The sequence below is a fragment of the Chelonoidis abingdonii genome, chromosome 14 (assembly GCF_003597395.2).
Source record: "Chelonoidis abingdonii isolate Lonesome George chromosome 14, CheloAbing_2.0, whole genome shotgun sequence".
NCBI classification, from domain to species: domain Eukaryota; kingdom Metazoa; phylum Chordata; order Testudines; family Testudinidae; genus Chelonoidis; species Chelonoidis abingdonii.
Genome location: NC_133782.1, coordinates 26,396,155 through 26,423,875, shown reverse-complemented (window position 1 = coordinate 26,423,875; position 27,721 = coordinate 26,396,155). Strand labels below are relative to the sequence as shown.

The 27,721-nt window shown below is 42.6% G+C and overlaps 2 protein-coding genes across 6 annotated transcripts in view; one reads left to right on the top strand and one right to left on the bottom strand.

Annotated features, from left to right (window-relative positions):
• The window catches only part of TP53INP2 (tumor protein p53 inducible nuclear protein 2), a 59,064-nt gene extending 48,547 nt beyond the window's left edge, over window positions 1–10,517 (top strand). For all 3 annotated transcript variants that reach the window (XM_075072312.1, XM_032769653.2, XM_032769654.2), the window contains exon 4: window positions 170–10,517. In XM_075072312.1, the coding sequence (XP_074928413.1) occupies window positions 170–419 (250 nt within the window). In that variant the 3' untranslated portion in view covers window positions 420–10,517. The remainder of the gene's footprint in view (window positions 1–169) is intronic.
• A 3,633-nt stretch (window positions 10,518–14,150) lies between these two features.
• NCOA6 (nuclear receptor coactivator 6) overlaps window positions 14,151–27,721 on the bottom strand; it is a 67,397-nt gene continuing 53,826 nt past the window's right edge. For all 3 annotated transcript variants that reach the window (XM_075072311.1, XM_032769651.2, XM_032769652.2), the window contains 2 exons: window positions 19,331–19,479; window positions 14,151–14,306 (listed from right to left, as the gene is read on the bottom strand). In XM_075072311.1, coding sequence (XP_074928412.1) covers window positions 14,260–14,306; window positions 19,331–19,479 — 196 coding nt within the window. In that variant the 3' untranslated portion in view covers window positions 14,151–14,259. The remainder of the gene's footprint in view (window positions 14,307–19,330; window positions 19,480–27,721) is intronic.

Genomic DNA, 27,721 nt, shown 5'->3' with positions numbered 1-27,721 from the left:
GTGTGGGCATTTGCACACTTGACTCAGAAGGGAGCTGTCAGGAGCCTCATGTGCGACTCCAGTTGGCAGTTGACCCCTTCGTGCCCTGGGGAAATGCAAAGTGGTGTCTCACCTGTCTGAGATCATCCTGAGCTTGACCATTAACTAACGTGTGTGTGTCTCTTTCTAGGGATGTGCCTGAACCCCGGCTGGAGCGCCGCACCCCACACCACCTCACCTCTCTCACAGCGAAAGCTGCCATCTTGGAGAAGGTCAGCCAAGTCCGTCGAATCCAGCAGGCAAAGCAGCTGGTGGAGAAGCACAAGCTCAGTCAGAAGGTCATGCAGCGGCAGAACCGCGCCAGAGAACGCCACCCCCGGAGGGCCAAACACCAGGGCAGCTTTGTCTATCAACCATGCCAGCGCCAGTACAACTACTAAACTACTTCAGGAAGTCTGCACCATGGGGCATTACCCTTTTAACTCTCAAGCTTCACGTCCCATCTTGCAATGCTTTCTCCAGTGGAGGTGTCTTCATCCTTTCTCTGGAATAAACCTATCCCCATGAGAGACGCTTTTCAATTTCTTCTGAACTGGTGATGCTCCACAGCAGATCCTTGCTGGGCTCTCCTTTGGTTTCACTCCCCTTTTTACACTAGCATATACTTACTTACCTATTATTTTCTTCCTTCTCCACTTCAATACCTGGCACTCCCCCTCTTCCCCACCACTGCAGCTTTTGCTCTGGCGCTGAGCAGGAGAGAAGGCCAGCACATCACCCTCACGTATCCTAACGACGCTGGGGGACAGCTTTTAAATGTCAAGAAACGATTTAAAAGAATCAGTGCTAAAGTGTCTGGAAAAACTTGTGTCCAACCAGTTACCCTCGGGAAAATGATTCCTAATGGGAGGTATTTCCCCAGCTCCCCACCTCCCTCCCCAATACTTGAGTAAGTTCTTCCAGCTTCTCTTGCAACGGTTACCAGTATTTGAATTCGAGTTTGGTGTTCCCAGTGAATGCCCTACTTTTCACTAAGCTTTACACCAATGTTACGCTGAATTTATGGGAGGGTGAAGATGTCCCATCATTTCCTTTGTCCCTTGCCGTTGTATTGGGAGCCTGTGACATCAGTGCCTTTCTTTATGACATCACACTCTTCTCCATGGAACAGATTGTGATGTCACAAATGGAGATACCAGGTTCAAGTGCAAATCGGAACAAATTAACAACAAAATTGGCCCAAATTCCAGGAAAATGTAATAATTTATGTGGAATAAGGACCGTCCCCCTCCCCCTTTAAAAACTGAATTGTATATTAGATCCATTCTTTGAATTAACCTGGGAGCTGGGATTGTGGTGTCACTGATGATCCTTGCTTGCATGCTTTTATTATCTAGCTGTCTGTTCAGAGGTGCCATGCTGGAGTAAAGGGAACTCTGCTTGAGCATGTCCTAGCAAGTGTTTAAGACCTGATTTTCAGAAGTGTTGAGCACCCACAACTCCATCTGTAATCCATGGGAGCTGCAGCTACGGAGTGCTTCTGGAAATCAAGCCTGTGCAGTATTACTGCAGCCCTTAATTCCCCACAGCCTTTTAAAAAGAGTGCAAAGTCCATTTTATTATTCCAGTGCTTTCAGGTTACAGTCGAGTGTCTTATAATATGTTTGGCCCACTCACCCCAAACAGCTTTGTTTAATGGACAAAGTGTCAAAGCTCTAAGCAGATTATTGCGTCTGGAACACAGGGTAGAGATCAGGTGGTCTTTAGAAACGCTGAACAAATCTGCCTCGTGAAATGGTCAGGAACATTCACCAGCTTAGGCAAAAAACAAGAAGAAACAAACCCTGCAATGAGTTACTTGCATTTTACAATAATGAAGCCCTCAAAAAGCCCTCATCCGCTCAAAGAAAGAATTCTCATTCCAGGCAACAAGCTGGGCAGAAGTCTGTGGGAATGGATTATCTGATTGGCTGTAAACACCATATTAGATCTTCAGTCAGTGGTTGACCAATGAACGAGGACGCCTGCCCCGCAGACTGGGTTGTCATTTCCTCGGTCCGTCCAAATCACTGGATTTCTGGCAAAAGCCTCTCCCTGGTCTCCGCTGGTTTTGGTGCCCTGGGGAAGCCAGTGATCTGTACATGTGGGAACAGATCTTGGTGTTTTTTACTTTCGGTCAAAATCTGGGCCCTTGGAAAATAAACACGCAAAGCAGCATTGTGTAAATCCCATCACCTTGAAGGAGCTGTTAGAGAAGCTACTCCCAGTGGACGGGTCTTGCCTCAGCAGATGATGATACTTCTTCAGCATGATCCTAAAGCTAGTAGCTGGACATAACCCATCACTCAACCCCTCAGGCATGGCAATTCTCCTTCACATTGGTATAACGGCCTGTGGTTTGCTGCTCCAGCTAGGTATTGGGAGGGCAGCTCAGAAAGGGGCTTGTGCAATAGTCACAGAGGTGGTAAAGTATGTTGAAGCTGGTAGCGAAAGGATGTGAAATGAGAGGAAGTGAGAGAGATTGGGGAGAAAAGAAAGGCAGGAGGAGAGAGGGCAAGATAAGAAACAAGGATGGAAACTGGAGCAGTTGAGAAGGCACAAGCCCAAGGCCGAGAACTGCATAGCACAGAACTTGTGCCCACATGGATGGAAAAAGATACAAGTCCCCCAAGAAGAGGTATATATAGCAGCTCCCCTATTCCACTGTTACAGGCATGCCTAACGCTTGCTAGTCTGATAGTCCCTACAGGACTATAGGGAGTTTCTGATGGGAAATAAAGTTCCAAGTGTTCAGCCCAGTTGAGGAATTTCATCTCCGTAATCAGAATGGGCTGATAGAGTAACCCCCGGTTAACTGCACTAAAGATTGTGCCCTGTGTCATGAATAGCCATATTCATCCCTGGTGGTTTTAATGCTGCTACGCCAGAGCTGGGTTTGGCCCAACATGTTTATCCTTAAAAGGCCACTGTCAAGATAAAAAAACCTTGTACGTTAATAATACAGATTAGGAAAACCGCAAAGCTGTCTGAAAATCACTTTCCTCCATTAATACTCTTTATTTACTGCTTGCACTTCATTCCCCGGGGGAACGAAACTAGACTGTCCACTTCCGGTTCACAGGCAGGCTCGCGTGCCGGTGCTCGGCATTTGCACAATGCTGTTGAATTTGAGTTTGCACCATGCAAGGCCACATTGAGCTACAAAAATAAACCACTTTCACTGGAATTTCTTCTAAACCATTATTCAAACCTTTACCTTCATAGTAGGTTTTGAGAAATTGTGTTTTTAAAAATAATTGTAAACAGTGGGCCTCTGTCATGTGAGCACCACTTTTAAAATGTCTCATATTTGAGCTCTTGAGACTTTTGAGAGGAAATAAAACTTACAATGAGCAGCCTCCAGGAATGGAGGCTAACAGACCTGGTTAGCCCGGAGAGTGGCTAATATCATTGTGCATGTAGGATCTAGCTAAAATGCAGGTGCCAGGTGAGCCTCTAAAAATACAGACAAACGGGATTACTTTAAATATATTTTATATTTTTTGTTCTTCAGTGTAATCAACCATTGTTTGAAACAGCCCCACTGCCTCTATAACTCTCCCAGTTTGGCTTCTGTAAAGTTCTGCACAAGACTATTATTAGTGTCTCCAAACTCAAAGCCCTGCTGCCTTCATGACACTACTGAACAGAAAGTTCTCATACAGCATGGAAATAAATTCTAACCTGCTTAAAGAGCAGTGCCTGGCAAAGATGAAAAAACAGTAACATCATCCTGTACTAATGGAAAGGATGCTTCAAGCAGCTATTTCTGATTGAATCATTGGTGACTATAGTAACTAGAGATAACTCCCAACCACTATGCTGGACTTGAATTCCCCACCCCTCAGCACACACAAACCTTGTTGATGTTCCAGCTGGCTCTGAGCTCTGTAGCTTGGGCCCATCTCTAATAGGAACCTGCTTTTTAGAACCTGATTCCTCCTTTCATTGAAGTCAAGGGCAAAATTCCCATATTGCTAGGATCAACTGTTCCTCTTTGCTTTTGCACCTTTGTCAGCATCTGGAGAGGCAGCTGAGCTCATGTGCACAGATCTCTTGGCAAGATGGTTTAACAGCAGTTAAGAGAGAGAACTTGAAAAGCCAGTGTTATTTCCCATGGTCTGGATGATCCCCACCCGTCTGTCGTTTAATACCAGCTCCACATTTTCTCCACGTGTTGGAGCACGGAGTAGTGTGATAGAACTTCATCTGCTCACTGCTGAAGGTCCCACTAGGAACGTGTTAAAGATGGCAACACGTCTATTATTTCATTTGCAGCCGACTCCTTACCGGAGACTGGCAACGTCTTGACTTGATGGGTCATTTACAGCCATTCATATTCTTGGTTTTCTATTAAATGCCTTTTTCTCAAGTAAGCCCTGACGCAAGTTGGGACTGGTGCATTTTACATGAACGCCGACTCAAGTTCCTGCAGAGGTGAGGAGGAGCCATTTCCTAAACTCGTCAATGTCCATGTCAGAGATAAGAATTTTTTAATCAGCAGCTTAGGAACAGGGTTAAATTTTGGATGCTGATCAAGTCTCTTCCTCCCTGCATCTCCTGTTCAGTTCTCCTTTCCATAGGCTGTTTGGTCAATGTGTTCTGCAGCATTAGGCTGTTTCATGCACATAAGGTGGCTTTAGAGGGAGATTTCCTTGCTGGAGCAGACACCAATAAAAAGCTGTATGAGGTCAGTAATTTTCTGCCTCCCGGCCAGCTCCTACCTGTTACTGTTACACAGTTCTACACCTCCACTTATGACATGCTGCAGGCACCCTGCAAATGACAGTGATGTCACAAATTTAACATGTCATCACCCAGGCCCGGAGCTCAAAGCCCCCATAACACTTGTGATATTTGGAGCTGACCTCTGTGTCTTGCAGATCAGACAGGTGCCGAATGACTGTGAGAGAGAGAGAGAGTGAGCGCGCAAGAGCAAAGCTTCCTAGAAACACAAATTGCTTTGGGGAATGCTACTCACCTTGTACACCTTACAATGCCTGTGTCTGCTAAGCTGCTCGCAAGCATTTCTCCCAGTAAGAGACGTCCCTCTTTAAAAGCCTCCAGCCTCGCTAATTGTTCAGGACGGCGAGAAGCAAAAACTATTCAATTAGGACTTGATCCAGCAGCAATTGAAGTCAATGGCAAAGCTCTAGTCGCCCTCACTAGTGCTAGCCCGAGCCCTTAAGTGCTGTTAAAACAGAGGCACTGAGTCCAATAGCCCAACAACTGCCTGTTTCAGTGGTGGCTCATTTCTAATGTTTAAAGTTGTATTTTGTTTTAGAAGGAGAATGCAAGGAACTTTGCTTGGATGTCACTGTTCTGCACAACAGCATGTTATCCCTAGTCAGCAGGGGAAACCAAGCAAAACTACCATCCCACTTTATATCAAGAGTTTAGAAAGGGTTAATCAATGATTAATAATGTTTTACTGAAAGGTCAAATCATTGTTAAGACAGGTCACTAGGTTACTATCACCGTGGCTTACAAGCATCTAAAACACAGACTGTCCTCTCTGTAATATGTTTATAGTATCTGTGAATCATTCATTAACTCTTTTTAAGCTGATTAGAATTGCACCTGCTACGAAGTGTGACCAAACATCTAAATGCTGTGACAGAGTTGTGTTCACACTGTGCTTGGCGGTGATCACTAGAAGTACTGGTCTGCTACCAAATTTCCTGTCCTAGTTCTTTAACGATCAACCAGAGCCCCTCACGCTGAGGTTGGATGGTTCTCCTTCTATCTTAAAGCAAACAAAAAGGTGCTTAAAACACAGAACCTTTGTGTGCTCGTGTGTAAATATTTTAAAAAACACAAGAGTGGATGTACGGTGTTGGTTTTGGATTTCCAGTTTGTGGTTACTTGTGTGATGCTCCCAACTGAAAGGTTAAACAAACCAACCAACCTCTGGCTGGGAGCGTGTTGTTCTGATCTCCTACTTTAATGGCTATGCTGAGTTTTCAATTTCTTTTTTATTTGTGTAGGGGAAATTACAGCACGGACTCAGGGACAAACACGTGCATTGAGATCTTTAAAAGTGCATATTTTAGAACCATTTGATTCTGATGCGTTCTTTTATTTCCTGGGAGGCTGTGGATACTAATCAGCATGTCCTAAAGGAACTTGTGAAACCTAGTGAGATGTCTTTTTATTTTCTTAGCATGAATTGGTAGTACCGGCTGCCTTTTGGAAGAGGAAAAGAATTTGAATGGCACCGGTGTAAGATTTAAAGTTAGCAGTGTCCACTCACTAGCTATGAGGCCACGCAGTGGCACACCCACCTCACTCATGTGGATCCCAGGAATCACATGGAAATTGTTGAAATACGATTTATTCCTGCTCTAGGCCAGTGTTATTGGAAATATCTAGCTAGATATTTTTAAGCAATATATTTTGAGAGGGCATCAAAGCCCCTAAGGACTTTGGGGGCAATGCCAAGATCTTGGAGACAGAGCTAACAACGGATCTGTGCTCCACACGAATCACAAACTTGAGCTAGATCTTGCTCCCAGTGGAGTCAATGGGAGAAGGATAGGGTCAGGAGGGTGCAAAATGGTTTGGAAAAAGTGCATTGAGAGTAAGAAGAGGGCAAGGGAGGGGGCACTGCAACGGTTATTTGCGCTCTCAGAAATAATGTTGTTTCTGATTATTTTTTTTGACATTAAAAAAAAAGGCACTGGGTGGAAAACAAAGTCCTGGGGGCACATCTGTTTAGAAAGCCAGGTGGGTTTGGCTCTTGCTTTCTCAGTGGGCTAATGCTGAGGACACAGCCGGCATGGACGGTGCAAGGGAGTAGATCATCTAAATAGGTCTTGCCCATCTTTAGAGCCTAGGAGCCAGATCCCCAGACTCCCCCACCCACATGACCCAGGAGAGCGCTCACAGCAGGTCAGGCTCTATGCAAGGGGAGGGGCAGACTGGGGGGAGGAGCCAGGGGGATGACTGTCATTCCCTCTCCAACGGGGTGTAACTTGCATGGGAAGGGCAACACCGCCCCAGGCCAGATTATCTCTTCTGCAGAGCTCCTCTCCAGGGGAGCCAGGGCCAGAGCTCTGCCTGGCTGACCCTGCCTGCCCGTGGATTCTCCCACAATTGGCCTGGTGCAGAATCAGAACTCACATTCCCTGCCATGCAGCAGTAAATTCTGCCCTTCTTAGGGGCAGGGAGTGAGGGAACCGCTTCGCCCCATAAACACCACTGGCCCTGCTTTTTTGAAGTCAACAAGAGGTTAGCTGTTGGCTTCAATCAGAGCTGTTGGCTTCAATCAGGGCACAATATCCAGCACAAAACTGGGGGAAATGCCCCCCCCCCCTTCTTTTAAAACATTTATGTAGAACCAAGTATTCTAGCATTCTGCATATAACACACCTCCAAGGCAGCCCTAGCTAAGTGATCCCAGTTCAGGGGCTGAATTCAAAAGTGAGTCACAGCTGCCATTTCAACCACTTAGTCCTAGATCACAAACACACAAGCAGTCCTTGATGCTAGACTCTGCCTACTGCATTTTGGCTGTGTTCCATTTGCATTTAAAGGGTGATGAGGAGCACCTTCTGGCCGACAAGCTGGGTGCATGGAAAGCACACCTGCCAGCAGAGCTGCCCTTGGAAACCAGCATCTACAAGTACCACTTCTGAGAGGCACCCGCTCTGCTGGGAAAGCCCAGGCTTGAGGAAAGTCAATTTGGTCCAGTGGGGCCCCTTTCTTTTAATATTGCAAAGTACAAATTTAGGTTTGTAGCTCATCCCAAAGCTCCTCTCTTTAGGACCCTGTTATCTCTTTGAATATTTTAAAACTGTATGTAGCTGTATGTGGAGCAGTTTCCTTTTCTCCCCCCCCACCCCTGGGGGGAGGCCATGCACAGTACCAAACTCCCCTGCAATGTAAAAAGCCCATGTTTGCAAGGGCATCTGGCTAGGATAATTCCCAGCCCAACTCCCTTGCATATATTGGAGCTGAAACTGGTGGTTTCCAGGTATGGAAGAGGTGGCTTTTTTAACAAATGAGCATGGCAGATATTTGTTATTTAATAACTAGACAAATATGACTGCAGTGAAAAGTGAAGGTTCAGCAATGGTCACTAAACTGTAGCTAAGAAAGCGTTCACTCCCCTTGATAGTGGTTCTCCACCATTTCCATAATGTAACACTATATTACAACAGAAACAATCTTTGGGACCCCATACCCATCTAGCTAGTTGTGACACACACACACACACGCTCTCTCTTTCTCTCACCCTGTTGGAGAACCCCAGGTTGAGCACGAATGCTTTAACATAAGATGGGAGACAAGTATATGTCTGGATGATGCATCTACTCCCCCAAGCTCTGAACTTCTCCAGGAACGTGACCATTCGTTCATGGCACGGATACCTAACAGTACAAAGAATAGTATGATGCCGTTGTCTGCACTGATGGCGCACCTTACCCCGTAGTCAGATGGTTACTTTCTCTTTAAACACAGCGTCAGATTTTTAAAGGGCCTCTCTGTAGCCTCTGGCTCTATACTCTTGATGCTGGCACAAAAAGGCTCTTTCTAAAAAGTTAGCTCGTGAAATTTAATTTAAAAAAATCCCACATTTTCCTCAAAAAATGGTTATACAAAATGAACGGCTCCATCTAGTATACAAGCTGATGCTGACTTATTCCTTCTTTGCTCAATAAACACCTGCAGCTTCAAGTTCTTTCCACCTCCTGACCCCCTTTGTTTACAAGCAGGTAGAGGATGTGGGTTAGCACCTGATGAAACGTTCAGCCCACACCCGTCTAAACCCATTTGAGCAACACCATCTTCCCTAATAATAGGTCTGCCCCATTAGGCTCTGAGAGATGTCAGGCTCTTTGTTCTGGCTCAGCACGTGCTCTTCTCCACATTAGCTGCCTGGAGCTACTGGCTCTTCTGTCAGAGGGAGTCTACACTAGCCCCCATCGTTATGGCCACCACCATCACTGCTCAGCCTTCCTACATGGAGATTCAGACTTTGGATGAAAGCCTGGCTCCACTGAAGTCAACAGCAAAACTTTCTTTGACTTCAGTGGAGCCAGGATTTTACATGGGAGAGCCTATTCCTTGTGGGTAGAGGGGAAAAAACCACCCTAGTAGCATGTAACTTGTATGGGGTCCACCTGTATGAGAACCCCTAAATGTCTTTGCTGTCCCAACTCTTTCTTGCCTAAGAGCGGGCGGGGGAGCAAAGCTGACCATAAATACAAACAATCTTAAACACCCAATTCTCACTGCAAACAACTTGTATCTAATTCACTTTTGTGCTTTCAAAATCCAGCTTTTCCTGTTCCTGAAACAAAGGTACAGCTCACACTGTAACAGCAACATAGTAATATTCTTTTCTATTGTATCAGAACCGTATCTGTAACGTAGCATTTGAGTGTTGCAATATTGTGTGTATATATCTCTCTACTCCCACAACTAGGTATTATACTCATAATACTCTCCTATATGCATTATACCTCTTCATAGTGTATTGACTGTGTATGTGCCTTTCACCCTTTTGCATGGTTTGGTAAATTAGGGAACCATAGTTAAAGTCCTATGCAAAAAATGACTGGGAATTTAAATACAAAAAAAATTCTGCAGCTGTATGTTATTGTGGAAAAAAACAGATCTGGGATTTTCAAAGGAGCCAACAGAATCAGGCCCCCAAATACCCTTTATTTTGGTACCTAAATCCCCATGCACCTTTGGGAACTCCTGCTTAAAATCTGATTTCCCACCAGTTTGAGGGTGAAGATAGAGTATAAAGATGACATGACTACCACCAGCACTTTGCCAAAACACACTGTATGTTAAAAATCCATCTTTCTTCCTTTCAAAGGCTTATCTAAAGAGGAGGTATGATTTGGTTTGAAAGGGTTGCCTTAAACCTTCTTAAAATGAGTTTGAGAACATCTTCTGGTTTTGCCACCTTCTTTCCCCTCCCTCCACACCACCACCACCACTCTAACAAGCAACAAATGTTGAGTGTGTGCGCATTTGACCTGTTTAGAACATAACCCAGATGACCAAGCAGATGAAACTCCTAGTTGGGGTTTTTCCCCAGCTCTGTTCAGCTGAGAGGGTGATTTAAACCTTAGAATCTATTGTATGCCTTACAATAGCAGGACAACTTTTAAAACAGGGCTTTTGAGAAGACAAAAAAAAAAAAAAGCCCCACATTTTCTACATCACTATACTGTAGGAACTGAAAGCTTGTTCAAAACAGAAAGCTAACAAAATACGTCCTTGTTGTGTGTTACATGTTAAAGCAATGTAAGCAAGGCTCGTAGAAAGAGGGAGTCTACGTCACGTAGAATACTGTTTAAACATTTGCAACCTGTTGACAGAACGAAGGACACGACTGCCTGGGACATGTTATGTGGTGTGCGTGTGTGTATGTAACATGGTTTTGGTTGTTAGATTGTAATGCTGTCCTGGAAAAAAAAAAAAAAATCTAATATAAAGGAAAACCACAAGAAATTAAAAAAAAAATCTATATATTTAAAGCATACTTTGTGTGTGTGTTTTAATCATAAAGGGAACCAGGTGCAGTAAAACTCATTACATCCACCATTCAAAATCCAGTAGCGTCTTTCACTGACGCAGCAAGTGTTTGTTCCCAGAGGATGGTTAAGCACTGCCCTAATGAGGGAAGCACCAGCGTTTTACTTGTCAGTACAGATCAGAACAGGATTTCAATGTCACAAGCCTGCAAGAAGTTTAAAAAGTAGTAAAGGGTCATGCTGCTAATCACAGCTCTTGTCCATGTGACAGTGGGAATCTGTTGGAAGATGTTAAAATAAAAGCCTTTGGCTCAAAGTGATGCATTTTTGATACAGCACATTTCAGTCTGTGTACAATGGCAGGACACCTTAAATTGAGTTAACAGCCTTCGTACTAATGGCCTTTTCTGAGGCTTAGTGGAGAATACTGTCCTTAAACAAAAGAATACTAAGCTGCAGAATTTTGCAACCATCCAAAGTGGGAGATAGCTTAGAAATAAAAACCTCTCTCTGCACAATCGTATGTTTGACTTTATCACAACATCCCATTCACATGATGGCTTTCATTTTAGCATGTTTACAGGAGGCTCTGGGCTTAGTGCCGTTTTCCAGAGTTCACACTGGACTCACTGGCAGAGAGGCAGCACCCTCAGCTGTGGAGCAAGAATCAGAAACACAGTTGGTGAGGCTGAATATGGAAGGGAGAAGGCAAAGAAAATGGCATAGAGATGAGAGGATGCAAAGCAGACAAACCTCAGTGACAGGGTGGAAAGGAATGAACTGGACACTAGCTAGCAGACTGACTATAGCAGTAAAATTATATGGGTCTAGTAATACTAGTAAATTTCCCTACATAAATGAGCCAGAAGCGTTGGTAGGAAACTCAGACTAGATTTGTTTTTTCTTCTCCCACAAGCCAGGTGGCAACCCTATGCTGATTACCTCCACAAGGCTGCCTCTTTGATCAAACAATTTCCAGCCTATGTAAGTCCCAAATTAGCTATACCAGCAGAGGTTCATCAGCTTCCCTCGCCTACAGAGCAGAGGGAGGGATACATAATGCGAAGGGCTGGCGCATTTGCACCATTCACCACAGCCCAGAAGGGTCAGAGAAGAAAGAGGGAGTCTACCTCACGTAGAATGTGGTTTAAACATTTGCAACCTGTTGACAGCTAACCGCCCTAGAGTCAGAACAGAACCCTCCAGTCCAAAGACACATTCTGCAACATTTTATATGTGGAAATCCTAACCACAGGTGCCGGTTGATTTACCCACTGTCAGAGAGTCTAGGATTTCCAAACAGTGGTGAGAGGTGCTTCAGGAACAAGGAGATACATTTTATATTAAATATCCAGAACAAAAAAGGGGACTAAGTCATAGCCATTCTCACAGAATTTAGGGGTACTGAATGACTTATGAGATACAGCACTTCTCACCTCAAGGTCAAAAGTGTCCAAAATGGTTCCCATCTGAGAGTGGTTTAGTGGTCTCTAAGTCTTGTGGTTTTGCTCCAGCTTCCATTCATAAAAAATTTCACCATAACTGGCCCCCTTGTTGGCAATCTCAGCAGTAAGGCCAAGAATGGCATGGTAAGAGACCAGATTACCCCTGCCTCATAGGTCTGGTCCCTCAAGTTTCAGGCCAATTGGGAGGGTTGTGTGGAGAAGACTGCACTGCCATTACACAACGTGCACCCGTTCTGTGGAAAAAGTAGAGCTCAGTTTCCACAAATATCACCCCAAGAGTTTTCACCAGAATAACAAATAAAATGTAAAACAAGACTTACTGAACCTATAAATAAATGCAGGGTTCCCACTTACACAAAGGTTTTAGGGAAAGTGACATGTGGAGCTTTTCCTGGGTCTGATCCTGATTTCATTAAAGTCACTGGGAGTTTTGCCATCAACTTCAATAAGAACAAAATCCAGTGCAGTGTGATCTTATAAGTAGGAAAACACAGAAATATTAAAATAGCTTAGTTTTACATCTTAACTTGTTGAAGATGGTAGGATTTCAAGGAAGCAGAAGTGTGGAGGTTGGAAGTGAACAGGTAGAATAATTTTCCGGGTTTTGGCAAAATCTCTGTGAGCCATACTGCCTTCCGCTGGCTCTTCAATATCCCTGCATCAGGAGTGGGTAGACATTTTGGGAGAGAAACTGATTTTATACAATAATCCAGAGCATGACTGAATATGGCTCTCTGGGGGAAGTTAACAGTTTCAGAACACAGGGAACATCCACTGCCCTTTGGCCCTAGCCCAGGGCAGAATTTTTCCCTCTGAAGTTTTATATGCAAAAAGTTCAGCTTTCTGGGGTAGCTCCTGACCAATCAACATTTGGCATTTTTGGCACAAAACAGCTTATTTGCCACTTTATGTTCCACAGACCATTTTTTACAAGGTGCAATATTTGTCAAAATCACCTGTGTGCAAGGTAACAGGCAACCTAGGAAGACTTGTGTCTGAGGCCATGTCTACACTTACCTAGATCGGCACTGTTGCAATCGATGCAGTTGTGTCAATTTAGCAGGTCGAGCATAGACCTCCTAAATTGAGCACAGAGTGCTCTCCAGACAACTCTGGTAGGTACTCCAGCTCCCCGAGTAAGGGAAGTTGGCAGGACAGCATCTCCCGGCAACACAGCGCGATAAGTTGACCTAAGCTACGTCGACTTCAGTTACGTTATTCACGTAACTGGAGTAGCATAACTTAGGTCGACTTACTACGGTAGTATAGACAAGGCCTCAATTTCTTACCATGAAAACTTCCCAGCACAGGAAGGCTGACCTACTTTCTTATGTTGTACATGTGAACAAGTCACTACTGAGCACAGAATACTTACCCAGATAAAACTTCCAGGTACTAGATTTCAGAAAGTCTCCAGACCGCATCCTTCTGTGCAGTATCTTCCTCTTGATGAACACTTCCACATGAGGAAAGCTATCTTCTGGGGCACCTCGGTGCATATTAAATTAATGCAACCTGAAGACTGGGGTAGTAGGCTTTGAATATTTTCTTGCTTTGCAACAGCAGCTGCACTAGTTAATTCATTTGTGGTTAAACAAATTCCTCTTTAAAGCTCCAAATAAGGAGCTTGTATGCCTAGAGCTTTAAGTAATCCATTCAATCTCCCTGTACAGAAGTATGCTGCTGCTAATAATAATACAACCCAAGTTATAGGACAATAACATTTATTTAGAGCATTAGGGATTCCACATTATACAAACCCTTCAATTTATTTGTATTTCACTGGTCCATTTCTACAACAAATACATCAGATCTACTTTATAATAAAATTATTTACATTTCCAAACAAGACTGGGTTTGCCTGTAACCCTCTTACTGCTATTCACATACAGTACTTAAAACAACAGCACAATACATCATTTTAATATCTAAAAATAGCAACCCTGTAATCTAATTTTTTTTTTTTTTTTATGAAAAGTGGAAACTTAGAAATAAATTTACAACTATCTTTCCCTCCCTTGCATTTCTTACAACACATCAGCCTAATACACTAGCTCTGGACTTCATCTTATAATACCAGAGGGTTTAACAATAACCCAATTTTATATCCATTTATTTGTTTTTAGAAAAAACCTTTCACTTACTGGGAACAGTATAATATTCAGATGACTTTACTGTACATAATTTTATTCTTTTTTCAAAAAAAGAAAAACCACAACTCAAAATTGCTATTGGTAAATTCACACTCATTTGCAAGTCTTGTGTTTCCATGCAGTATTTTACTTGGATTTTCTTCTTTTAGACTGCATTGCACTGGCATTCGTTTCTGAAATTAAAAGGAAAAACCTGTGGATGCTAAGCTAGTAAACCTTTCAAGAGAGGCACATACATTGCTTTTTTTTTTTTTTTTTTTTTTTTAACAACATGTTAAAAAAGACACTGTGGGGGAGGGGAATTCAGACTGTGAGCTCCCCAGGGCAGGGATTGTTTCTCATCTTGAGTTTTTACAGCATCTAACCCGATGGGTCCCAATCATGACTAAGGCTTTTAGGCAGATAGGACAATCCCACATAAGTAATGATAAACTCTCAGTAGCTTCTCTTGCAATGATGTGTGCAAATAGCTTCCCTGCTCACAGGGATGTCCAAAGGCTTAAAATTTGCAAAGCTCCAAGATCCTTGGCTGAAAGATGCTGTGTAAGTATTATTACTGTATTAGCTCTAGGTATGATTCTGCCATCTTGCAAAGCACTGCCACAAAAAGAAACCCAGGAAACATTACACATGGCTTGAAGAACGTGAACTACACAGTTACATGTGCAGTGCTTAAGCACTCCAGAGATGGGTGCAATAGGAAAAAAAATGAATGTTTTTTGAAATGTGCATTAAGTACAGAATCTATTGGTCCCACTACAGAGAGGGCTTGAGTCCTGATGTAACAGAACTATGTATGAAACTCTTGCTTTTGCTTAATGTATGGCTGCTGTAGGGAAAATCCACTACGCTTCACTAATAACTTGCATCTCAAGTTACAAATATTGTAGCACTTCAGCTGAGGAAACAGAAGTACTTACAGAAGCTAGAGCGAAAGTAGAGGACATTTCAAGTGCACTCACAATTTCCACTTTAAAGCGGTAAGAAAAATATTGAGCAAGGACTGAGGAAACCTATATCCTTACAATTTTAACTAAATACAACATTGTAAAAGTTTGTGATGATTCTCTGGCTCTTTACAATGTTTTCTGAAGACTGTCCTTCGGTAACAGTCTGCAATTTAAAACCACCGGGGAAAAACAGTGTGGCAAAGCAACAAAGCAAAAAACCAAATACTGTGTGTAATTTTGGCCTCTCATGTTTAAGAAAGATGAATTCGAACTGGAACAGATGCAGAGAAGGGCTACCAGGATGATCACAGAAATGGAGAACCTACCTCACAAGAGGAGACTTGGCCTGTTTAGCCTAACAAAACAAAGGCTGAGGGAAGATATGCTTGCTCCCTATAAATACATCAGAGAAATAAATACCAGGGAGGGAGAGGAGTTATTTAAGTTAAGGGCCAATGTTGGCACAAGAACAAATGGTTATGAACTGTCCGTCAACAAGATTAGACTTGCAATTAGACAAAGGTTTCTGACCAGAGGGGTGAAGTTCTAAAACACTCTTCCAAGGGGAGAAGTGGGGGCAAAAAACCTAATTTGTTTCAAGACTGAGTTTGATAAGTTTATGGAGGGGATGGTATGAGGATGTTGCCTACAATGGCATATGGCCCATTTGTGACTTATTAGCAAATATCTCCAATGGCTAGAGATGGGACTCTAGATGGGGAGGGCTCTGAGTTCCCAACAGAAACTCATCCACTCATTCCTTCCCGACCCAAGATATGGCATTTCAGCAAAATCCAACAGCCAGAGAATTGTTACGCAGATGTCTAGCTTTTGGATCTTGCTGAAATGCTCAGGGTCCAACTGATTGCCATACCTGGGGTTGGGAGGGAATTTCCCCCAGTTCAGACTGGTAGAAACCTCAGAGGGATTTCCCTTCCTCTGCAGGATGGGACATGGGTCACTGGCTGGTTTGAACTAGAGTAAATGGTGGATTCTCAGTAACTTGAAGCCTTTAAATCAAGATTTGAGGACTACAGTAACTCAGCCAGTGGTTATTGCCAGAGTGGGTGGGCGAGGGTTTTGTGGCCTGCGATTTGCAGGTGGTCAGACTAGATGATCATGCTGGTCCCTTGTGGCCTTAAAATCTGAGTCTATAAAACACAATCGTATGTCTTTGTGCCCATTAAATGTTACTGTATTAAAGTCAGCATGAATAAAAAATTACAAAATTTGATTACTCAAAAGCGACAATGATAAAGGCTGCAGCCAGGCATGTTCCATTAGTTCTCAAGAGTATCTATTCAGTTCCTCTACTCAAACGTGAACAGCACTAACAGGCGTGATTTATACCAACTGGAGTTTTTTGCTCCTAGAAATCAGTACTTGTCAGTTGAGTTTAGCTCCAAACAGTCATGCAGCATTCATATCCTTTGGCCACAAGCAACACTAGCTATACAGTTTGTTTTCTGTTTATATTAAATAGGATTTCTGGTGTTTGGTAGAATAAATGGCAAACTTCCACCATTATATGGAGTACTGTTTCAGTCAGTCACTTTTGGAGCCAATAGTCTAACGTCTTCTGAACATTACTGGAATTCTAACACTGGTCACTACCCAAAACTACAAACAAATGTGTGCTACATATGTAATGACCATGTAAAACTGACTCAGTTTGCCCACTTCTACAACTGTCCTTGGGCTGCTTCTACCTTGCTGCCTTTCAGCAAGGGCATTGCACAAATGAGCTAGTCTGCAAAGCTACAACTCTCTCTTCATTTAAATCCTTCCTGCGCAGAGCCACTTCTTCCAAAATGCCTACAAGAACTAACAAAGTATCTCTCTTCCAGTAATGTCTTTTACTCCATCTTACTATGCACTAGATTTTGTTTAGAGAACTTGCATCACCTCTCCTATCCCTCACTGCACAGTGTCTGAAGTCAGTTTGTATGTCTCTCAGTGCGTGGATTGTGTTTTATTTGTAATGAAAGGCACCTAACCCATTCCCAAGAGCATTCAAAATAATAAATACACTTAAAAAAAAGGTTCTCATCACTATTAAAAGGTAGAACAGACAGGAGTATGCACAAATTACCAACTTCTTCAGGTTCCATCAGTTCACTAGCTAGTCATGACAGGCATGGAAGTTTTCCCCTGAAAAATTCTTGGGTTTTTGTTTTCATTTTTGTCTTTGGTCCTGAACTTGCCCAATAATCTAAATGGGGGGAAAGGAAATCAAGACCTTGTGTACAATTTGGTAAGCTGGACCTGGATTCTGTGGCAGCTTCAGATACATGGGGGTTTTTTGTTTGTTTTTTAAAGGAGGTTTTTATTTCATTAATAGAAAAACAAATAGTGGAACAAACATGTTGTTTATTCTGATAGTAAATACCATTTATTTTATGCTGTTCCCACATTTTTAGTTTTTAAAATGCCATAGTCTGTCTCTCATGTTTAGGTTTCAGAATTAATCTACTATAGTGAATGGGGCAGGTTACACCTCCCAAAGCTATTGTTTCAGGCTCCCTCAAACTCATGAAGACATCCCTGTATCACTCTACAGTCTGTTCATATTTTCAAACTTCTTTAAAACCATCAAAGATCATTAATTTTTAAAATGAAAGATGAAATTCTGGAGCACAATTATGTTACAGGAAGTGAATTTCATGGCCATGGGACCGCAGAATACATAGATACTTCAACGTAATTTTTTATACTCATTTCAGTTCTGTATTTAACTGGAAGTGCTCTCTGGAACACTTTGAAGGTAAAAATGTAAACATTTGTAATGTTTCCAGTGTAGGAAAAGGTTGCTGAATTTAATTTGATCAATTTCATTTCATTGTAAATCTGTGTTATTTCTTAATGTTCTATATGTTATCTTTAAAGTATTGGCTGAAAAGTCCTCCTGACATTCTCTCTACACCATTACATGAGTCTAACCTACCAGAACTTTACTGACACGAGACTGACTCCTTCAGCTCAGTCTTCACTTAAAAGTTAGGTGGACGTAGGTATGCTAGTCAAAGGTGTGAAAAAGCCAGACCCTGACTGACATAGCTATGCTGACCTAACTCCCAGTACAGAGGCTGCTATGTTGAAGGAAGAATGTTTATGTCAACATATGGCCTGGTCCACACCCAAAACAGGTCAACCTAGCTATCTCACTCAGGGCTGCGAAAAGGCCCTGTGCAATGTCATTAGGTCAACCTGAACCCCACTATAGACACAGCTTGGCTGACAGAAGAATTCTTCCATCGATCTGCATATGACCTCTCAAAGGGGTGGATTTATTACAGCAATGGAAAAACCCCTTCAGTTGCTGTAGTAAGAGGAGACCTACCCATAGCTACTGTCATTTGGGGATGTGATGTTCTTAAATCAACAGGGAAAAATGAGATGCAGTTCAGCAGTTACTCACCCATGGCTGTGATAGCTCCCGTACTTGCTGCTTGTGCCCAGCCCTGCTCCTGTCTTTGACCCAGCCATGCCTCACTCCAGGTAACCCAGTTCCGACCCTCAGCTCTGGCATTTGGTCTCTGACCTGTGACTCCAACCACCAGGCCAGATCACCCATGTCCCAGTCACTGACATCATGAACCGGGCATTCTACTAGTGAACATGTATGTGCCACACAAATGTTGCATACTTTGTTCCTGACCATAGCCCTTAGAAAGAAATAAGACACTCCTGCAACTGCTGATGCCATGGGTTAATATCTGTAACTTTAGGATTTCACATGTTCTTGGACAGAACAGCTGAGGATCTGTGTACTGGCACACAAAACTCTTAAACTGTAATTGAGGCAGCATTCTAAGCATGCCTGAGCAACATAACAAGACCATTTGGATTTGTGAAAGCAGATCACACACTAGAAGACATAAGCTTTTGTCTCACTCCTTTCAGACTGTAGGAAAAATGTCACAGTCTTGCCTGAGTACGCTTCTTTCAATGTCTGCCCATTACTGCCAAGAGTACTATAATTTTAAGAGTACTATGATTTTTTTGAATGCCATGTTAATGAGAAAACAAACTACAGTAGAAAATTTGCATACAAGAGATTTACTTCAGGTACTGAACTGTATAAACTTTGAAACTCCAGCCTGTCTCTAACTCATCAGTACTAACTCTAGGGTTAGGAGCATACACTGAACACCATAGGCATGGTTCACTTATTCAAATGACATTATTATTTTGGAAACTACTTCACTTCCTGCCCACTCCACAGTAAGGATGGCTGTGCATTTTACCTTTTGCCGTGCTAGAGGCAGATGATGGCCTGGAGGACCTCTTGCGCTGTCCATTCTCTACTGTTTCCTGTGAAGTAGCAGATTCCTCTGTTCTTGAATTTCTTCTACTCAGAGTTTTAGATTTTTCACAACTCTCTTTTGCCTCATTACTAATAAAGTGAGACAAAATATTTCTGGTGAAGTGCAAAAATCTTTTTTTTAAATGCAATTCATTAGACAAGCATACTGGTACCAGTTCCAGACCCTTAGCACTGAAGATATGAAATGCTAGGGATAAGGGAAGAGAGTATTTGCAACATTCAAATTACTGAGAAATTAGGTATATTTTAAATGGTCAGCAGATATCACCATTACTGAAGTCTAGGAAAAGTCTTAGGTTACATAAGAAACTGCTATAATAAGGAAATACAGAACTGAAGTCACAGATGAACACAAGAGAGAATTGTGAACCTTTATGAAGGGACCGTTGTCAACTATTTTGTATAACTAAGAGTTGCTTCGCTAATCTTTCTAAATTATTTATTCCCAGACCAAAACAGGCTTTATTAAGGTGAGTTTAATGCTTTACAAGAATTAATAACGAAGTGCAGTTCTGCCATGAAAAGTTATTCTACAATGGTACTGTGGTACTTCACATTTATTTTCTCTCACACCATATTAGCAGGTGTTTAGATCTGTTTACATTTAAAACTGTTTACTCATTTCTACCAGACTTGCAAATTCATCTAGTGCTCTGGGACTTAAGCTAAGTTATATTATTCTCACACGCAGACACTAGTAAATTTCACTGTTGTATGCAGTGTTTTTGCAGTCGAGTTGGTTACAGGATATTAAAGAGAAGGTGATTGAGGTAATACCTTTTATTGGACCAATTTCTGTTCGTGAGATAAACAAGCTTTTGAGTTACTCAGAGCTCTTCCTCAGGTCTGGGAAAGGTGTCATAGCTAAATACAAGGTTAAACAGATAGTTCAGCACGTATTTCTAAAGGATCATTCAAGAAGAAGTGCCTCGTTAACACCCCTGTAGTCATCAGATAAAAGGGGGATCAGTGGGTTACAGATTGTTGTCATAATCCATAAATCCAGTGTCTTTATTAAGACCATGACCAGACCCCAGCAGAACAGATGCAAAACCTGCAGACATCTCTCCACTGCTACAATGATCAACATCCCCCACAACACACCTTTCAAGATCCATGGATCCTACACATGCTACTGTGTACCTCATGCACTGCACTAAATGCCCCAACAACACTATGTGGGTGAAACCAGACAATCACTAGGCTCTTGAATGAGCTCACAGAGAAAAATTTAAAAAGACATGAAAAAAAAAACCCGTATCACCTGTGGGTGAACACTTTTCACAGAGCTATCACTTTATGTCTGACCTATTAGTCCTCATTCTCAAAGGAAACCTGCAGAACACTTTCAAAAGGGGAACCTGACACAAAATCCTGACTTTAATAAAGATGCTGGATTTATAGCTTATTACAACAATCTGTAACCCACTAACCCCCCTTTTTGTCCTATGACTACAGGGGCATTAACAAGCCACTTCACCTTTAGAATATGGGCTAACTACTCATGCTAAACTATCTGTTCAACCTTGTGATTAGCTGTGCCACTCTGAGTTGCCTTTCCCAGACCTGAGGAAGAGCTCTGTATAGCTCAAAAGCTTGTCTCTTTCACCAACAGAAGTTGGTCCAATAAAAGATATTACCTCACCCATCTTGTCTTACCAGTAAATTTCAACAGGCCAAATGAAGCCCTCAGTGACATCTATGCAACCCTATTGGCTTCTGTGGGTTCACAAGGTAACTAAGTGGAACCAATTAAACAACTCTGTTGATAACACACAAGAAGGAACAGAATTCACTTCGTGCCCTCTTCATGGGACGTCTCTGTAGGACTAACAAGAATAAAAATGTGTTTTAGTCAGCAGTCCTGAGTCTGAAAAAACATACAGAGGAGACCTGTAGAGTACAAAGGTTCTATTTTTACATAGTCACTTCTAAGAGGAAATCTTCATTTTAAGAGAGAAAACTTATACCAGTTTGTAGTTTTAATAGCTGATGTCTGAAAGCTAAGGAATTCAACAGCCAAGTTACAAAGACAAAAAGGCACAGAACATTGGCAAGCATGGAAGGGCAGAGAGCAGGTAACCAGGTAGGCAAATAAGTATCCCCATTTTACTTATGGGAATACAGAGGTACAGAAAAACTAAATGAGTTGCCTAAGACATAAAACAAGTGTCAACATCAGGCTTCGATCTCAGCTCTCCAGATCTCATATCTAACCCACTAGATCAGTGTTTTTTAACGTGTAGGTTGCAACCCCCTGTGGGGTCACTGGAGGGATTTAGGGGGTTGGAAGCAGGGAAACTGCCTGGGGCCCCACACCACAGAGGGCTCTGCAAAGCCGATTTACATGTTTCACGGGGGGCTGAAGCCCTGAGCCCTGTGCTTGCAAGCCACGGTGGGGCTGAAGCCCTGTGCCTTGAGACCTGGGGAGCCAACAGGGTCAGCGCTAGGTTTTTTGCCACTCCAAGCAAAAAACAAACAAACAAACAAAACACACCTCTCACAGCGCAACTGCCAAAGCAAACCCCATGCTTTGTTTGCTGGTGCCTAGAGCCGGTCCTGGGGGCCAAAGCCTGAAGCCCTGATCTTAAGGTAGGCTGTCGCAATTTTTTCTAGGGGAGTCACAATTTTTTATTTTTTTTTTTAAAGTCCAAAGCGGGATACCAGCACAAAAAGATTGAGAAACATTGCACTTTAGCCTAATCCATCAGATTAGCATTTCACATGTAGGTCCCTTAGCCTCTGTTTTCCCATATGTGATTAGTAAAATAAAGATAATGATAATTATCTACTTCAGAGGGGTGTTGTGAGGCCTACACAAATAACATTTGTAAATGTCTGTAAGTATGACATCCAGTCACTGGCAGAGGTGGAAATGGAACTGGAGGTCTGACTCTCCATACCTGTGATTAATGCACAAGACGGTGTGACATTTGAAGGTGTCACGAGAGCCACTGCCCTTGCTGCTTTTACAGAGATTAGGAAATGCAAAACAGCCAGAGACCACCTTTCCTGAATTGTGTATGACCTTTAGTACTTTGCATGAAGCAGGGCTCTCCTAATGTGCGTGATACTTACGCGCAGTTCTGAAAGACCACATTCAGCTTGGGAGGATTCCTTAACTACATAAAAATTGACTTGCGGAAAACTTCAGAAGGATTCATAAAATGACACGCTCTGCCAAAAAAGGAATTACTTGTTTCCAAGTCACTGATAACTCAGAAGAAAGTTATCTTGAATGCTTTTAGATCAATGCCCTAGAAGATAAAGCACAAGATGGGGTATTGGTGTCTGTTACAGACCACCAAATCACACAAGAGAACAGGATGACCAGCTTCTTTGCACCTATCTATACTGTTAGGGGGGGAAAAGGTGTGTGATCATGGGCAACTTCAATTTGAGTGACACGTGTTGGAGGTCTCATGCTGCCAGTAGTCAAACATCCTTAGAATTTCTAAATATTACAGATGACCATTTCCTAACTCAAAGTGTGGCATCCAACACAGGGGAAATTTTATATTAGATATTGTCCTAACTGATGAGGGGGAACTGATCACAGAATTAAAAATTAATGGTTGCTTATGTACAGGTGATCATGACTTGATCACATTTATAATGTGCAAACAGAATGAAGTCCAGACTAGTAGCATATATAGTTGGTGCCAATATTACAAAGCTGAAAACAATTATGAGACAAATCATCTGGGAGGAAGAATGTAAATCAGAAACATGTGACTGATAATTTGTAATTGTTTAAGAACACTTTACTAGATGCCCAAAAAGCCACAATCGAGGAAGCAAGCTGTATTGGTTAAAAAAAGATCTGGTTTAAAGAGGAAGTGAAGGCACCTATAAAAAAATTTTAAAACAATAATATATAACAAATGAAAGAAAGGGGAAGTAGATAGTAATGAATATACATCAGAATGTAGGAACTGTAGACAAATCATAAGGGACACAAGGAGAACTCTATGGCCAGCAGAGTGAAGAACAATAAGAAGGGTTTTTTTTTTTGGTTTTTTTTTTGAAGTATATTAGGAACAAAAAGAAACCTAACAATAGTATTGGTCCATTACTAGATGAAAATGATAGAACTATCAATAATAATGCAGAAGAAGTGGAAATGTCCAATTAAAATTCTGTTCTGTATTTGGGGAAAAACAGATGATGTAGTCATATCATATAACACACTTTCCATTCCACTAGTATCTCAGGAGGATGTTCAACAGCTTACTACTAAAGTCAGACATTTTTAAATCAGCTGGTCCAGATAACTTGCATCCAAGAGTTTTACAAGAGCTGGCTGAGGAGTTCACTAGACTGTTAAAGCTCATTTTCAATAAGTCTTGGAACACTGAGGAAGTTCCAGAAGACTGAAAGAAAGAATATTTAAAAATCTACAGAGTATTTTAAAATGGCAAACATGACGACACGGGTAATTATAGGCCTGTCATTCTGACATCGATCCCAGGCACGATAATGAGGGAAGATGGAAAGAGGCAGTGGGAAAGGAAGGGGGAAGAAAAGGGGGATGAGTGATGGGGCATTGGGGTGAAGAGGAAAAGGGTAAGAGACAGTGGGAGAGCAATGTGGAGGGGATGGGGCAGGAAGGCAGCTACAGCAGCATTGGGAGGCACGAGAGCAGCAGCATCGTTTCAGCAGCTGGTGCCGGAGTGACCACAGCTCCCACATTCAGGTCACCAGAGCAGCAGCAGCAGCTGGGGATCCCCTGTTAAGCTGGCCCATCTCTCTCCAGCACCAGCAGCCAAAATACCACTCTGGGATGGGGAGGGTGAGAGGGGGGAGAGAGAGTGAACCAAGGGAACTGGCTTCAGCACAAGCATGCACATGCACGCATTGCTCCCCCAAATATAGCAGTCAAACTACACGTATGCTTGTGTGGCTGACAGGCTGATGGTGTCAGGGAGCTGATATCCAGCTAAGCATAAGTAGGACTCCCTCTTGCTGGAGGCCGGAGTAATGAGATGACTCAATCTAAGAACTGTCACAGTGATGTAGTCAATTAATGAAGAACTAAAGAAAGTAACATAATTAACGCCAGTCAACATGAGTTTTGGAAAACAGATTCTGTCAAACTAACTTTGTATCTTTTCTTGATGAGATTACAAGTTTGGTTGATAAAGGTAATAGTGTTGATGTAATATGCTTAGACTTCTGTAAGGCATTTGACTTGGTACCACATGACATTTTGATTAACAAACTAGAACAACATAAAATTAACACCGCACACATTATGGATTAAAGCAGGGGTTCTCAAACTTTTACGCGGGGGGTCACAAGCTGTCAGCCTCCACCCACAGAGCCTGCTTTACCTCCAGGATTTATAAGTGTTAATAATTTTAAAAATGTGTTTTTAATTTATAAGGGGGGGGGGTCGCAGTCAGAGGCTTGCTGTGTAAAAGGGGTCACCAAAAAGAAGTTTGAGAACTACTGGATTAAAAGCTGGCTAACTGATAGGGCTCAAAAAGCAATTGTAAACAGGGAATCATCATTTAACAAGTGCGTTTCTACCGGGTTCCAACAGGGATTGGTTCTTGGTCCTACGCTATTAACATTTTTATCAGCGACCGGGAAGAAAACAAAATCATCCCTGATAAAGTTGCAGATGACACAAAGACTGTGGGAACAGAAAAATAATAACGAGGACAGGTCACTGAACAATCTGGATTGCTTGGTAAGCTGGGCACAAGCAAACAGTATGTGTTTTAATAGGGCTATATGTAAACATATTGTGATGGGGCAACGACAGATGGCTGCCGTAAAGTAGTGAGGAACAGGTATGTTAGCCACAGGCTAAACTCCTCCCTGGTACCATGGTAACCAAATGGCAGTTGCTTCAGGTTAATCAAGACACCTGGGGTCAATTAAAATCTTTCTAGAAGGCAGTGGAGATACTAACATTGATTGGGACACCTGAAGCCAATCAAGGGCTGGCTGGAACTAGTTAAAAGTCTCCCAGTTAGTCAGTGAGGTGCGCATGTGAGGAGCTGGGAGCATGAGGTGCGAGGAGCTGAGAGTGGGAGGGTGTGCTGCTGGAAGACTGAGTACAAGCATTATCAGACACTAGGAGGAAGGTCCTATGGTGAGGATAAAGACGGTGTTTGGAGGAGGCCATGGGNGGATTCCCCCCAAACCTCCCAACTCCTGATCAGACACAGGAGAAGTTGACCCAGACTGTGGGTTCCACCAGAGGGGAAGATCACTGAGGTGAGCAAATCCGCCAATAAGTGCAGGACTCTTGTCACAATATACATCTAGGAACGAAGATACTCTGCCCATACTTACAGGACAGAGGACTCTACCCTGAGAATCACTGACTCTGAAAAAGATGTGGGGATTGTGGTTGATAATCAGCTGACCATGAGCTCCCAATGCGATGCTACGGGCCAAAGCGTACTGCGATCTTTGGATGCATGCATGGGGAATCTTGAGTAGGAATAAAGAGGTTATTTTATCTCTCTATTTAGCAATCGTGTAACTGCTGCTGGAATACAGTGTCCAGTTCTGGTGTCCACAATTCAAGAAGGATGTTGATAAACTGAAGAAAATTCAGAGAAGAGCCAGGAGAAAGATTAAAGACTTAGAAAACATGGTTTACACTTAGGGACCTGCCAAATTCATAGCCATGAAAATGTGTCACGGACCATGAAATTTGGTCTCCCCCCCTGAAATCTGGTCTTTTGTGTACTTTTACCCTATACTACACAGATTTCATGGGGCGAGACCAGTGTTTCTCAAATTGGGGGTCCTGTTCCAAAACAGAGTTGCAGAGGGGTTGCAAGTTTATTTTAAGAGGGTCACAGTATTGCCACCTTTACTTCTGCACTGCCTTCAGAGCTGGGTGGCCAGAGAGTAGCTGCTGTTGGCCGAGCACCCAGCTCTGAAGGCAGCGCCCTGCCAGCATCAGTGCAGAAGTAAGTGTAGCAATACAATACCATGCCACTCTTACGATACTGCTGACTTCAGACCTGGATGGCTGCTAACTGAGGGCCCATCTCTGCAGGCAGCAGGGCAGAAGTAAGGGTGGCAATACCATACCATGCCATCCTTACTTCTGCACTGCTGCTAGCGGCAGCTCTGACTTCAGAGCTGGGATCTCAGCCAGCAGTCGCCACTCTCCAGCTACCCAGCTCTGAAGGCAGCACCGCCACCAGCAGCAGCACAAAAGTAAGGGTAGCAGTACTGCAACCCTCTCCTACAATAACCTTGTGACCACCCACAACTCCTTTTTGGGTCAGGACCCCTACAATTACAACACCATGAAATTTCAGATTTAAAGAGCTGAAACCATGAAATGTATTATATTTAAAATTCTATAACCGTGAAATTGACCAAAATGGACTGTGAATTTGGTAGGGCCCTATTTATAGTGATAGACCCAAGGAGATCAATTTACTTAGCTTAACAAAGAAAAGGTTAAGGGATGACTTGATTACAGTCTGCAAGTACCTACATAGTGAACAAATATTTGATAATGGGCTCTTCAATCTAGCAGAGAAAGTTCTGACATGATCCAATGGTTGGAAGTTGAAGGTGGACAAATTCACACCAGAAATAAGGTGTAAATTTTTAATAGTGAGGATAATATGTCATTGAAACAATGTACGACGTGTGGTGGTGCATTCTTCACCACTGGCAATTTTTAAATCAAGACTGGATGTTTTTCTAAAAGAGATGCTGTAGGAATTATTTTGGGGAAATTATCTGGCCTGAATTATACAGGAGGCTAGACTCGATAATCACTATGGTCCCTTGTGGCCTTGGAATCTATGAATAAGACAGACAAACATATTTGGAGTTCCCAGACACTTTGGAGTCACATAATGTGTCAAAGAGTTATGAAAATGTTCAAGTGTGGTAACCTCATGTTGTGAGCCTTCATATCTCCCATATGTCTGGTTTGTTAGCCTCATTTTATCAGAAAAATTCTGCACTAGAAGACTCACTCATTCACAAAATTTCAGTTTAGCTTTGCTGAAGCTAAAGGGAGATTATAATGGTAGGCAATCTCCAAATTTAACTATGAAATTACAGTGAGCCCAGTGAATGCAACAAGATTGTTTATTTTAAATAATTAACTCAGCAACAGCCCCAGGAACTTTTTTTTTTTTGGTCTTCGAGGAGGACTACACTTAAGGAGGATTCAGAGAGGGTGCTCCGACGGCCGAAGGCAGCTCTGGTTCCCCCCTCCTGGCCGGGGCAGCCCCAGAGCCCACAGAGGTTTATAGCGTTAGCCCCCATTTAGAGCTTGGTACTCCCCACTATCCCAATGTGCGCAAGGTTTACCATC